General features: G+C 45.2%; 1 protein-coding gene across 5 annotated transcripts; it reads right to left on the minus strand.

Moving 5' to 3' along the window:
- Nucleotides 1-475: 475 nt before the first annotated feature.
- Nucleotides 476-12,716, minus strand: NPL (N-acetylneuraminate pyruvate lyase). 5 transcript variants are annotated; one of them, XM_049807304.1, is made up of 13 exons: nt 12,447-12,510; nt 12,160-12,216; nt 11,846-11,914; nt 10,154-10,227; nt 8,932-9,019; nt 7,727-7,784; nt 7,561-7,636; nt 6,174-6,266; nt 5,213-5,361; nt 4,984-5,030; nt 4,096-4,180; nt 2,588-2,627; nt 476-1,197 (listed from the first exon to the last, which is right to left on the minus strand). In XM_049807304.1, the coding sequence occupies exons 3-13, from the start codon at nt 11,908-11,910 to the stop codon at nt 1,046-1,048; spliced, it is 927 nt and encodes a 308-aa protein (XP_049663261.1). In that variant the 5' UTR covers nt 11,911-11,914; nt 12,160-12,216; nt 12,447-12,510; the 3' UTR covers nt 476-1,045. The 5 variants fall into 5 exon arrangements, 4 of the variants coding, with proteins under 4 accessions (XP_049663261.1, XP_049663263.1, XP_049663260.1 ...); XM_049807306.1 differs by lacking the exons at nt 12,160-12,216; nt 12,447-12,510 and adding an exon at nt 12,554-12,716; XM_049807303.1 differs by lacking the exon at nt 12,160-12,216 and having other exon boundaries at nt 12,447-12,543.
- Nucleotides 12,717-12,988: the final 272 nt, after the last annotated feature.

Consider the following 12,988-nt stretch of genomic DNA (forward strand, 5'->3'; position numbering starts at 1 on the left):
CCGGCGGGGCCGCGACCGCCCGGTCCTCCCGGCGCCGGGCAGCACCGCCCTCCCGCGCCTCAAGACAGCGGCCGCGCATGCGCGGCGACGGCGGCCGCGGCGGGCCGCAAAGCCTCCTCAGCGACCCTCAGGGCGGGAGCAGGCAGCGATGGCGGGTTGCTGCGCTCCTCTTCTTCAGTACCACAGCAGGGCCGCCGCGCACACAAAGCGCTCCCAGGCGTGGCAGAGCGTAGACTGGAGCAAAGGAATTGGGGCCTGTTAGGAAAATTCACCCCTCCTCTACGCGCCGCTCACCTGGGCCCTGGACTGAGATACCGAGTGAGTCACAACAAAAGGGCCTAGGGAGTAGTTCCCGTGGCGTCGGAGGAGAAGGGGCTCCCTAGGCCTCAGCTGCCGCCGGCCCACGGGCAGCGAGCCCCTGCACCTACCCACAGCCGCCGGGGCTGATCTCGCTCAGTTGTGGCTTTATTTTTGTCGTAAGGAAGAAGGCGGGGAATACCTATTTATTAGAGAGCCGAAGGCGTTCCATTGCAAAAGGTTGGTTGGTTGGTTTTTTAATTTTGCATTAACTAAAGGTGTATAAACGCAGTAAGACAAAAGCGGGATTTTGCATGCACGGTCAGTGTCCCAACGATTCTGACAAACAGACGGGGTTGTACCAGTGTTTAAATACACAGCGCGGTGCTCGTGAAGGTAGAGAAGAAGACGCAATCTAGCTGGAGGGAGGGTGGAGACAGATCTTCCTCCTTTCTACACAAAACGAGTCAGTATCCTCCAACTGGGGAAGATTTGCTTTTTTTTTTTTTTTTTTTAATTAAAAAGATAACAACTAGTCCTGCAATGTGCAGAGCTCCGGGGGAGAGGAGTAAAGTTACACAGAAAGGTGGCTACATGTGCACCAACAAAGCCAGCCCTAACAGGAAGGGGCTCAGGCACATTGCCAGTTCCCTGAAAGAAATCGCAGCCCGTCACGTGAGGAATGTGCCACACGACAGTGAATCCCAGAAAAGGAGCCTCCACTTCCAGATGGACACAGAAGTGAATATCAGTCACCATCAGGCCACATAATGTTATCCAGCTTTGCTTTGGCCTTGACAATGAACTCCTCGGAGGCATCAACAAGCGGAAGCCGTGGAGGTCCCATAGGAATGCCAGAAACAAAACTCATTACAGCTTTAGTCTGTGCAACACCAAAACCTGGGTGGACAAAAGCAAAATCAGGACATTTACAGATCATTTTGCTTAAAGCAGTCTCTATACAGGTGTCCAAAAAAGCAGCAGCATAGAGTTCCTGTGTAATCCAGAATAAACCAGGCTTTAAGCGCTTCTCAGAAGCGAGAACAGCATAACTAAGAAGAGATTGTGCTTGCAGACAGGAAGGACATTACAGTAAAAATTACACCTGCTTATTGCATTTATTTATATATTATACCATTATTGTTTCCCTCCTAAAGATACCAAGCAGAGTATATTCTTAGACATGCACTTTACAAACTGCTGTGTCAGTTTTACAGATAACCAGGGCTGTACGTGTGTTCCTTTCTCCTTGCCAAAATGTATTGCCACACAGCCCTGACAACAGAAAAGAAGATGCAAGTCCTCCATAGGTAAAACAAGCAAAAATCAGGCCACTTCAAACTTGCCTTCACTGGCAGGCTGTGCTAGTCCAGCCAATTTGTCATCACAGCAACCCAATGTTTGCAGCTTCACAGCTATCCCCTGATGTAGACTCACATAAAGCCAAGCCCTGGGAGTAGTAACATCCTGCTGGCATGTGACAATGACATTGAGTACAAACTTGAACCACTTCAAGAGGCCTCTCTGTCCATAGCTCAAGTCTCCTTATGTACCTCTGGAAATTTGGTGTTTGCCTCTTTATCTATAAGGCTAAATAATGATGCATTTCCTTTGACTTTTAATGCAGGAAATACAACCAAGCACTAAAGCTCAGCTAGGTTCACTAGGGCTTGCATATGTACAGCAAAACTACAGTGAACAGTTCTCTTCATTAAGTGAAAACCATGAAATGTCCGACTCCATCTACCTATGCTACTCTGACTTGATTGGTTTTAATTGCTTTTTACATTAAAACTTGGTTTTGTTTCTAAAAATCATTCAATTTTAAAATGCTCTGGCCTTGTACAGCCTTGAACAGAGTTACTCTTAATTTATAGCAAGGCAGGAGAGTCAAGTATCAGAGCTGTTTTCCTACTGGAGCACTACCATTTCAGAAAAATGACACTGTAGAAACAAAGCTAGAAATGAGCTTTTGGAGACAGAACAACAACAACAACCAACCCACACAAAGAGGATAAGAAAAAGGGTAAATCCCAGAGTCACAGCTTTAAAGCTGTGAGATGTCACAGAAGAAGGAAGGAAGTGATAGTGGACTCTGTTGGGGATGCCTGATCAGCTCCCTTTGTTGAGCTCCCAGCTGCTACTAACTCAGAAAACAGCAGACGTAACGTTTTCTTACTGCAAAATCTTTCAGGAAGGAAGTGCTGAGGGTACAGCAATGTGAGAGTTTCTGGAGCACCAAGTCTGCATTTTTAGATATAACAAGGGAACCAGGCAGTGTAGGACTTACCTAGTTTGATGACAAAGTTGAGAAATTCCCCGGTGAGAAACTAGAAAAGACATACAGTAGTTCATTAACGCCTTCAAATTTTAAGATGTAAAAGCATCTAGAGCTATTATGATATTTACATCTTATACAAGTGTTGCACAGCTCTGAGAAAAGCCCATGGCCACCTGGCCAGTCTATGGGAAATAGTAATTGAATTCCATTGGAATAGGGGAGGGAGGGATATAAGAAAACCATCACTCCCTCTCAGTCTATCACTTATCACTCATGTTCAAGCTGTCTCTCACTGCAAGGAGTCCGAGAACACTGGTAAGTCTCATATCAGGCTCTAAAGGTTTACAAATCTGAATATCCACTGCCTAGTGAAGAGACTTCCCAGAGCAGATCATCCTTCAGACATCTCTCAGACTTTCATCCTGCAGTCACTTCTATTTTAAGACAAAAGAAGGATGCCTCAAATGTCCCTTAAAAACATTGGGTATAGATTTGTCCTGATTTTGACACGGATAGAGTTCATTTTCTTCCTAGTAGCTGGTACAGTGCCGTGGTTTAGATTTAGTACAAGAGTAATGTTGATAACACACTGATGTTTTAGTTGTTTAGTTGTTTTAGCGCTTATCCTAAGGAAAGGATTTTTCAGTTTCCCATGCTTTGCCAGCAAGGAGGTACACAAGAAGCTGGGAGGGGACACAGCCAGGACAGCTGACCCAAACAAGCCAAAAGGCTATTCCATACCACAGAACGTCATGCTCATTATATAAACTGGGGGGAGTTGGCGGGGGCAGGGGTCACTGCTCGGGGACTGGCTGGGCATCGCTCAGCAGGTGGTGAGCAATTACACTGTGCATCACTTGTCTTTCTTGGGTTTCATTTCTCTCTTTGTTATCTTCCTTTTAATTACAATTATTATTATTATATTTTATTTTATTTCAACTAGTAAACTGTTCTTATTTCAACCCATGAATTTTACCTTTTTTTTTCCCAATTCTCCCCATCCAACTGGGGAGGCAGAAGGGAGGAGCAAGCGAGGAGCTGTGTGGGGCTTGGTTGCCAGCTGGGGTTAAACCATGGCAAGATCATATACTGATTGCTCAGAACTCCTCACAAATCTTCAAGCTGCCCAAGACCAAGAGGGGTCAAGGCAGAGCTGATTTGGGACAGCTTTCTGCCCTACATCATGTAAGGTATCCCCAGAATATTCCTAGTCCATTTTGTCCATTCCAAGTCCAATGTGGGCTTGTCCAAGGAAAAAGGCCAGGCCCTTGCTCACTCTGCATTGATGAGATCAGAGAGTTGAAGGATAAGTAAGGTCAATCTTGTTTAGAAGTTAGTAAGGACTGGACAAAAAGGTGAGGAGAGATTAATATCAAGCAGGAGGGGTGAAGCTGAAAGAAGTTGGCTTTAGTAAAGCTACCTCAGGGCATGGACAACAAAACCACATGGCAATCAGCCCCAGTAAAACTAGAGGAGAAAGGAGGCTGCTCCTAGTGGGGACAGTGGAGGTACCGTACCTGATACTTCTGTGCTAACGCAAGGTCTGGCTTTGCAAAGGCTTGCAACATCAGATTGGCTTTTTGGCCCAAATAGTTGTATGTACTGCCAGAAAAATACCAAACCAAAAATAGAATCGGTAAATGCAAAGGAGGAGCTTAGAACCACTGAAACAAAAGAAGCAGCCACAGGCTTTTGCTGTTGACATTGTAAGAATGCCATTATTATGATAGAGATTCATGCAATCTATGTGTGGTTTATACTGTCAAGCATCTAAAGTATGCCAAGCCCTATGGAAGAGTTTAGAGAGCAGATTTCTCTTCCCAGTTCTTTACAAATGGAACTCCTTTTCAAAATTAAAAATAAAAAGACACAATTAAGCAATACAGAAAGTCAATCACTTAATTTTCAGGTTGCTTGTTCATTTAACAGATCATCTACACAAGAACACGGATATCACACAGTAATTCATCTAAGCAGCCTGGTATGAGGGGCAGAAGACGAATCAGAAATTAAACTCAGCAGAGCCCTTTTCCTCACAGACTTCTCATGCAAACTAATGATTTTAACCTCTCTGGGTTTTGGTTCCTTACCGATATAATAAAGAAAGCGATTCCCTACTTCAAAAAGTTGCCATGAGGATAAAGAAATACGCTGAAACCTTTGAGTGAGCTTATAGACTGCAGCAATAATCACCCAAACAAACATAATCCAAGATCCCAGGTTATACAACTGTCCCATCGCTAGCACTGGAGCTAGCTCATCCATCTGCTTGCTGCTGTACAGCCCTACCCTGCAGAATCCTCCACTGTGGTGACAGAAGATAGTTAGAGAAACACTGTGTAGATAGTGGAAGATACAACACTACAGTGTGTGTGTCGAGGGAAGGGAGTCCAAGCCATACTGACCTTCCAACTGCTCCATTTGCCCCTATTGCCAGTGCACTCAACAGTTGCTAGTTTGGGGTGGGTGGAGAGAAACAAAACAACAACAAAAATTTACTTCATGTAACAAAATAGAAAAAAAAGAGGTGGTGGGAGGGAGCAGCAAAACTACCTGGCACTGAATGTCCAGGGTCACTTTTTTCCCTAAGCAAGAGTATGCCACAGAAGAAATAATTTTTAAGGAGCTTCTTACCTCATCCACCCCATAAAGAAATACAAACTGTTCTCTCTCATTCTTGTTTATACACTGTGCGAGGTCCAAGAGGTCTGTGTCACTGAACTTCACGCCCTGGAAGGTGGGGATCCGCTCTTTTATTCCATCCAGCAACTCTTCAACACGAACTGTGCAGAACAGCAGTCTCATATGAAGAAACACACCCTTGTTCTGGGAGATTTCCCTGTCTTGTCCCCAAGAGGGAGACGTACTATTTTACAAGTTGTTCATTTCTGGCATAAGCCTAGTAAACTATATAGCTCTGAAACAACCAGTGAGACAACTTTAGGATGATTATTTCCCAATTACACAAAAGACATCTTTCCACCCTCTTTGAAGTGTTCCTTTTACCAGATCAGAAGGGGAAAACCCCAGATAAGTGAAAGTTTAGGAATGAACTGGCAACAACATATTTTAGAATAAATATAAACTCATACAACCAGAAACACCACATAACCTGGTGTCTAGAGCAAGTAATGAAAGATATGTATTCTATTCCTCATTTGTCTGCTAAATAATAAGACTTGAGAAGCACTGTGGTTTCACATGTAGTTTACTAGCAAACATGATTATGCAGTCAGTGTACACCAAGTGAGATGGTGGTCACTATCTTGCAAAAAGTTGGGACTCAGCTATGGTTATCCAAGGCAATTACCTATCCTGGTCCACACTAATGGCAAAGCCATGGTCAGCATCACCTCCCCTGTCCCAGTTGTTCAGTACCCATAAGCTGTGACTTTTTTCCAATGAAGAGGAATTCAATTTATTTTCCAGTCTTGGATTCACCTCCCATTTTTGGAAAGGATCCTTTCCGCTACAGCTTGCATGTGACGGGAGCAGAGGCCACATACAACTGGTAAACTAATCACACCAGCCACCGGGATTACTCAGGCTGCTATGAGCCTACAGGCTCAGGAAAAGCTGACTAAGCACTACTTACTCGTCACACCCGTCAGAGGAGGAATGTGATAGTAATAAAATGGAACTGCAGGGGCTTCAGAGGCAACCTTCTGTAAGAAAGCGATCAGCTCACCTGGAAGAAAATAAGCAAGTACCCCTGTAAGAAGAGGAGACTCTCTGTAGTGAAAGACAGTTCAGACTCACAGCAGTCAGGTCTGTGGAGAGGCCATCTACAGCTTGTGTACCATACACAGCGAGTCATGTAATAACCTTCACACATCATAAAAACTTAAATGTAACAAAACTCAGTGGAAGACCTTAGGGAAGGCAAAGACAGTATTTATTTTAAACCAAACCAATTTCAGTAACTCACACTCATTCTTTTACAGATGTAACTCAAGCGTGCTCTCACACATGCAAGACCTGTGTCCCAAAGTGGTCTCACCAGGATCACTTATGTGCAACACAGAGGAAAAGGGATCACATTCACATTCACCTCCCTGGGGTACTGCTTAATGGTGATGATGAGCAGGTTTTTGGACAACTTTTTTGTACCCTTTTAGGAATCACAGAGTTATTATGGTTGACATTCTTCCTGAGAATCTTCTTCACTGCATCCTTCATAGATCTTGGGCAATCTTCCCATTGGCATAGCAGGAAGAGGAATGGCAAAAACCAACATGCTGAAATCTCACTGCCATCCTACTACTATCAGCGAGGTCTTCAGCTGATCTTCATGCTCTTCCTCTGTGCTTACCAGTTTGATTGCCACTGATCGTGTCCTTGGCTATCAATACCAGCCATTCTGGTAATCCACTCTGGTTTCTTGTGGTGCGTTCATATGAACATTTCCATTGGTAATTCATTCAGACAACTTCTAACATTTCTATTACAAACCTCTTCTTCATGTGGTTCTTTTATACTATGTTCATTATATTAAAAGCAAAACACTCCATTTATCAGTTTTGAGGTAACCTTAGGTGCACAGAACCAAATGTGATCATCTCAGTAAGAAGAGGCACGCCTGTGCATCAACAGTTTATCAACTTGGTCAGTGTCTGGCAAGGGTCAGCATGGAACCAACTGCTTCCTAGTGTGGCCCAGATCAAGCGTGAACTCCAGACTATCCAGAAGACAGACTAGTTAACCACTTTTTCTATAAGCAACTCTTCTTTTTCCAAAAGGCTAACAAAATACATCCCAAAAGACATCCTTCCCACTTCTTAATGGGAGAATTCTGATATCTCCCGTGTTTAAAAAATGCTTCTAGGTTTTGCTTTTGCATGGCATGAGACATGACGGGTGTGCAAACATTATCACCAAAATATTTTCCAAAGAAAGAAGATGACATTAATCCTTTATCTATGATAAAAGTTTGGAGGGCAATATAAAAGGCCTCAGCAGGTCTGGCAATCACATCTACTTACCTTTGTTTGTGGGTTTGAAGAAGAAGGGGGCTATTACAGCAATAGCACTAGCACCTATGGCTGCTGCGTGTCTTGCCTATAAAAGAGAGAATGGAAGGTACCTGGAGGTACATCTGCTTCATATTTATTACACACATAGTGAAAAGGAATCATATCATATACACACCAGCTCTTGGGACTCTGGCAGACTCAGTGCTCCCACATGAATGATCACGTGATCCAATCTGCACAAAAACAAATTCAGAAGGTTTGGGGAGGTTTCAGTGATGGTGAAAAATACCAGTCTCCCAAAAATGAATCGCTTCAGACCAGCGAGCCACAGAACAAGAACTTCACTGAGTTAGATTAAACCCGAAATGGATTTGAATCTGTGTTGACCTGACAAGCAGACACACAGGGAAAATGCTGACAGTGGCAAGCAGCTGGTGGTGGAAAAAAGAAAATGCATTTGGAAATACGAATCACGTGTGACTCCTTGCTGTCGTATTTGTAAGGCTGTCAGGAGGGACAAATTTTAATATTTTATTAAGGCATTAAGGATTTAAGGGGAAGCTGGGAAAAGGAAAGGATATCATCAAAGCATCTTTGCTTTCTGAACCTACTGCTCTGCAGAACTACCAGAAGAGTTCAACCTCACAGCAGCACCTTTGACTGCTTATCTGCTCCTGCCAGGACAATCTCCCAGGTTCCAGCCCCTCAGTCCCATTTCTGTGTTTCTCCTTTATACCCACACAAACTGTGAGCCTTCATACCAGTTTATTTCTGCTCACTATCCTTCTCACCCAAAACACCTCCTCCTCTCCACTGCCTCTGACATAGCAACTAAGAAGATGGCAGCAGTGAGTGATACAAGACTATGACAGGTACAAGAGATGGAGAATGGAGCTGCAATTGGATACACAGCTGCAGATCTGGGTTGAATTCCTTCTTCTGCCACTGACTGCACCTTTAGAGAAGCACTAAAACACTTTACACCTCAGCTTCCCCCATACCAAATCATTTAATATATTAAAAGGTTCAGAAATGCTCACAGGGCATAAATAGGCAGATTGCTCTTTACTTTCATTTCTTCTCAAGAATAAGCAAAGGGCACAGCCCTTTTCAACCCCAGAGCCCTTTTTTGTCCCCCTGGCTCTCAGTGTACCAAAGAGAAGGCTCTTACAAGCTCTCTAAGCAGCAGAAACAGACACCAGCTAACTGGCAGTAACAAAACCACAGACTTCTATGATAAAGGAGCTGGGGAACAAAGCCCAACAACAGAATACTCCAAAAAAAAAAAAAAAAAGCCATTAGCAGATGTGGCTTTGCAATCAGGCATGCCTATATTATAACATGAGATCTGGAATCCCCTGTTCACTCTCAGCTACTCACTTGTCTTTTCCTTGGCACACCCATTCTTCTGCCAACTGCTTCCTCTCCTGGATGTTAAGGGACAGTCCTTCTCCTGTTGTGCCATTCACTGTTTCAACACAACACAATTGCTGAGGCCTGGCCTATATGCATTGATTTTACTGAAGACAAGAACTGACACTTTTGATGATATTAAACAGAAATATTTTTCCCCAAACTCATTTTAAGATAGCAATGGTCCGCACGAGCATCTACATGGGGATTGCAGTGTTATCATCACTAAATGCTTGTGTCGGAAACCTAGGTGTTTCAGGATCAGCAGTGGTGGGAAGGAGGCGGCAGAATCAGCTGCTGAAACTGGGAAACTGTCCCCCAGCACCTCCTCCTCAGCAGAAACTACCTCCTTCTCCCAGCAGTGAGTCAGGCTATGACAAGTGCACAGAGGGACACCCAGCTAGCCAGGCAAAGTGATTGTCTATCCTCCACCCGAAGGAAACAGCCTGACCTGAAATTTGGTGTCTCTGTCATGAGTGGAACCATGTGTGCTACCTAGGCTGGAAAACGACGAGATGTCAGTTATGTTCAGTCACAACAGATTAAAATGTGATAGCTGAAGTCACTGCCACGCTTTGCTCTGCATCTTGGCAGTCTAGTTTTGAGCTAAAATCTTATCACTGACTTCAGCTTGCTTGACTATGCCAGGCTGTGAATGAAAGTGGCTTAGCAGATGCTGTATCCTCTACTCAACCATCTCTGCTGCCCCCACAACAGTCCCCGAGATAGAGGCAGGACAGAGAGGTGGGAGCAGTGCCCCCCTTGGTATCACCCAGTGCACCACAGGTCTCCTAAAGAAGACCATTTGGCTGTGATGAGCTCACTGATTTCCCTGGACTCCTGAGCCATGTTTTTTAATCAGATGATTGTGTCTCGGCCAGGCAAATAGGATACTCATTCAGCTGAGTCTTTCTGCCAACACTGCATTATCCATTCATCTCTGGGAATGTCACTGTATGAAGGTAACACTTACTTTACCCCACACAGAAATGGGGTGTAGGCAAAAGCAGATGCCTTAAGTATCACTTGCACTCTCTCTGCTCGTGAACATAAATGTCTAGGATGATCCCACATCCACAGTCCCTCCCCCTACAGCTCTTATCAGGTAAGAAATCATAGGATTCCCATCCAGGCAAAAGGGGTGTAATGCAGTTTCTGTAAAAAAAAACAAAAACAAAAAACCACTTACCAAAAACATTCTTCACGTTCTGCTCGCTTACCAGATAATCCACATATTGACGAATCACCGAAAGGTTAATTTGTCTGAAATGAAAGGAACCACAGCAACCATAAGTCTCCACCCACAGGTATCTTAAACTTAGAGATTAAGAAACAAACAAACAAAAAGACATGCATTTTTGAAGCCTTGCATTTGTACGCACACAGATTACCCCAAGGTATGATATACTCAGCACGTATTTAACTTTCCAGGTAACAGTTCAGTTCCAAATTCTTTCTTCCAGTTTCTCTTCCTCCTGACAAGTAGTTTGCTGTTCAAACCTTTTATCTCAATTGGTAATTACTACAGGCTCGTCACAGCAAAGGACTTTTTGGGGGCAATACGAGAGAACAAGAGACACTCAAACCTTTTTGACTGTTGAGGGAAACGGGAGTCCTCTTGAGAGCACAAAGATATTTGTGCAAGTGCTGGCAAATAGTTAAACTATACTTGTAATTGCTGAACACAGACTGTGAAATGGCATCTGCTGGATGTGACTTTGACCTCTCTCTCTCTCTCTCTCATTAAAGGATGAGGAAAGCAACAGACTTCCCTGACAAACAGGGGAAATTGAATTCTAGGTTTATCTTCTCTGCAGGACAAACTTATTTTGTCTATCAGTGTATAGTATTTCACCTTTGTTTTCATTTGTCAAACATATGGACCAACCCTATAGTCTGGAAGCCAATTCTGCGAACATGACTGTGTTCACACATCACCCAAAATTTCATAGCTGCTTTCAGAGACCATATCTTACAAGGGCCATGCATTCCAGGCAGAGGTCCCAGGTCACTCTCCAAATAGCATACTGCAATAAATTTGAGTTGTAATAAAAAATGAAATTGGAAATAAGTTTCCTTTAAAGCAAGAAATGAAACAGTGACTGTAATGCAAATGAGTTCCCGGACTGAGACAGTACTGTGCTTTACAGCACTTTTCAAAAGTAAAGGATCACTTTCACAGGACTATACTAGCAAAACTCCACCGTCTCCCTCAGAAACACACACAGATCTTGACACATCACCCATCAGAGAAGCTCAGGGTCCTTTGCTGACTCCAAACAACTCTGTCTTGCAACATCAAGATGCAGTAGGGAGGACATCTGTTTACCATCACTACTTTGAGGAAGGCCGAATTTCAACTTTCGATTTGATGTTATTTTCAGAACTGTGCAGTCCTTGCAATATTTTCTTCTGGCTTAGACTAATTCCATGCACACATATATGCACACAAACGCATGCACGAGTTAGTGAGGGTAAAGAAAAGTCTAAAAGGACATGAGATTTTGGCAATTATTTTCTAGCTCTCAAGAGTTCTTTTTAACTAGGATTGTGATTTGCCTTAACAAATGGGAAAATACTGCAATACTCTAGGTATACAACTTTACTATGATTTAATTTTCACCTACAAAAGCAGCAGAAAGAGAGATGGGAGACTGATCCAATCTCTCCAAACCCAGACCTACAGCTCTTGCTGGGCAACAGGAGGATGCACAGGTGAAGGGAAGCCACTCTAGTGCTAGTGGGACCAACCTAATAGTTCCCCCATCCCATCAGAGATCCGATTTAAAAAACGAACACACAAAACTGATCAGTTCCAAATAAAAAAGAAGGAAAACAGGGGTCTAAGGAAACAGTAATCAGTGCAACTTCAACAACTCACCCATCAGGAGTCATTGGAGTGACCGTGGCAGCTACAAGACCCTGTAGCTTCTTTCTGGGTGTCATTGAGCTGTTTGGAAAAGAAAGAAAGAGAGAAAAACCATTACCATCTTTCTTTACATGTTGTTCAACTTCTGTTAAAAGCAAAACTGGACAGGCGAAGTTCAGAAGAAGTGGACTTTGCAAGGCTGTTATTTTTGGTCAGGGAGAATTGTCTTGTTGTTGAAGGAGCAGCTAACTACAGCCGGCACCATCCCAGGCCAGGACCCGGGAGCACCAGGTGCACTTAGGTCTCAGAGACATCTTCTGTTTTACCTTTCCTTCTCTACACGCAGGTTATGGTCTAGCACACACCTGGTGACGCCTGGCAGCCTGGAAGGGAGAACAGTTGTGCAGAGAATCGGGCTCAAAGCCCTTCCCCCCGAGAAAGGCACCTTCACCCCCCCTCCCCACCCCCGCAGCAGACACCGCGACCCGTCAGGCCTGGGGGCAGCACCCGGCCGAGCCGAATGGCCCGCCCGGGCGGCTCCGGCACCGGGGAGCGCGGGTTGAGGCCGCCCCCAGACCCACCCCGCCCCGCTCCCCTCCGCTCTCCCCTTCACCTCGCCTCGCCGGCGGCCGGCCCGGCTCCGACTCCGGCTCCGTCCTCGGCTCGGCCCGGCCCGGCGGCGGGCGCTGGCCCGGCTGTCAGCGGCTCCTCCCAGCTGACCCGCCGCCCCGCTTCGGCTCCGGCAGGCTCCACGCACCGCCTTTAAATGCTGCCATCTAAAAGAGCGCTGAGCGGGCAGGAGGCGGACCGCCGCCGGCCTGAAGGGCGGGGGAAGCCGCCATCACCTGACAGCTCTCCCTCCACAGCCAGCCTCTCCTCATCCCTCCCCCCTCGGCCTCCTTCGATCCCCCGTGAGACTCGGCAAGGGCTGTTCAAAAGCTGAGGCTTGGTTGGATTAGTGATCGCTATTTGCCAACTTTTAAAAACCGAAAGTAAGTGAATAAGCCCTTTAAAAGAAATAAAGGGCAGGGTGGAGAGAGAAGAGGGCCGGCTGAGCGGCCGAGGAGAGGCCGGCCTCTACGGCGGCCTTTGCCGGACGAACGGCACCCACCATAGCCCGGTCGGAGGGCAGCACTGCAGCGCATCGGGGTGGGA

This window comes from Accipiter gentilis, chromosome 8 (assembly GCF_929443795.1).
Source record: "Accipiter gentilis chromosome 8, bAccGen1.1, whole genome shotgun sequence".
Lineage (NCBI taxonomy): Eukaryota > Metazoa > Chordata > Aves > Accipitriformes > Accipitridae > Astur > Astur gentilis.

Bases quoted from the DNA above. Each gene is read 5' to 3' on its own strand.
- NPL (XM_049807306.1), bottom strand. From the start codon at position 12,609: ATGGCAGCATTTAAAGGCGGTGCGTGGAGCCTGCCGGAGCCGAAGCGG. The intron at 11,915-12,553 runs GTCAGCTGGGAG...TTTTCCAAACAG, and splicing joins GAGCCGAAGCGGGGCGGCGG to CTCAATGACACCCAGAAAGA. The intron at 9,020-10,153 runs GTAAGTGGTTTT...GTGTTGAAACAG, and splicing joins GAACGTGAAGAATGTTTTTG to TGAATGGCACAACAGGAGAA.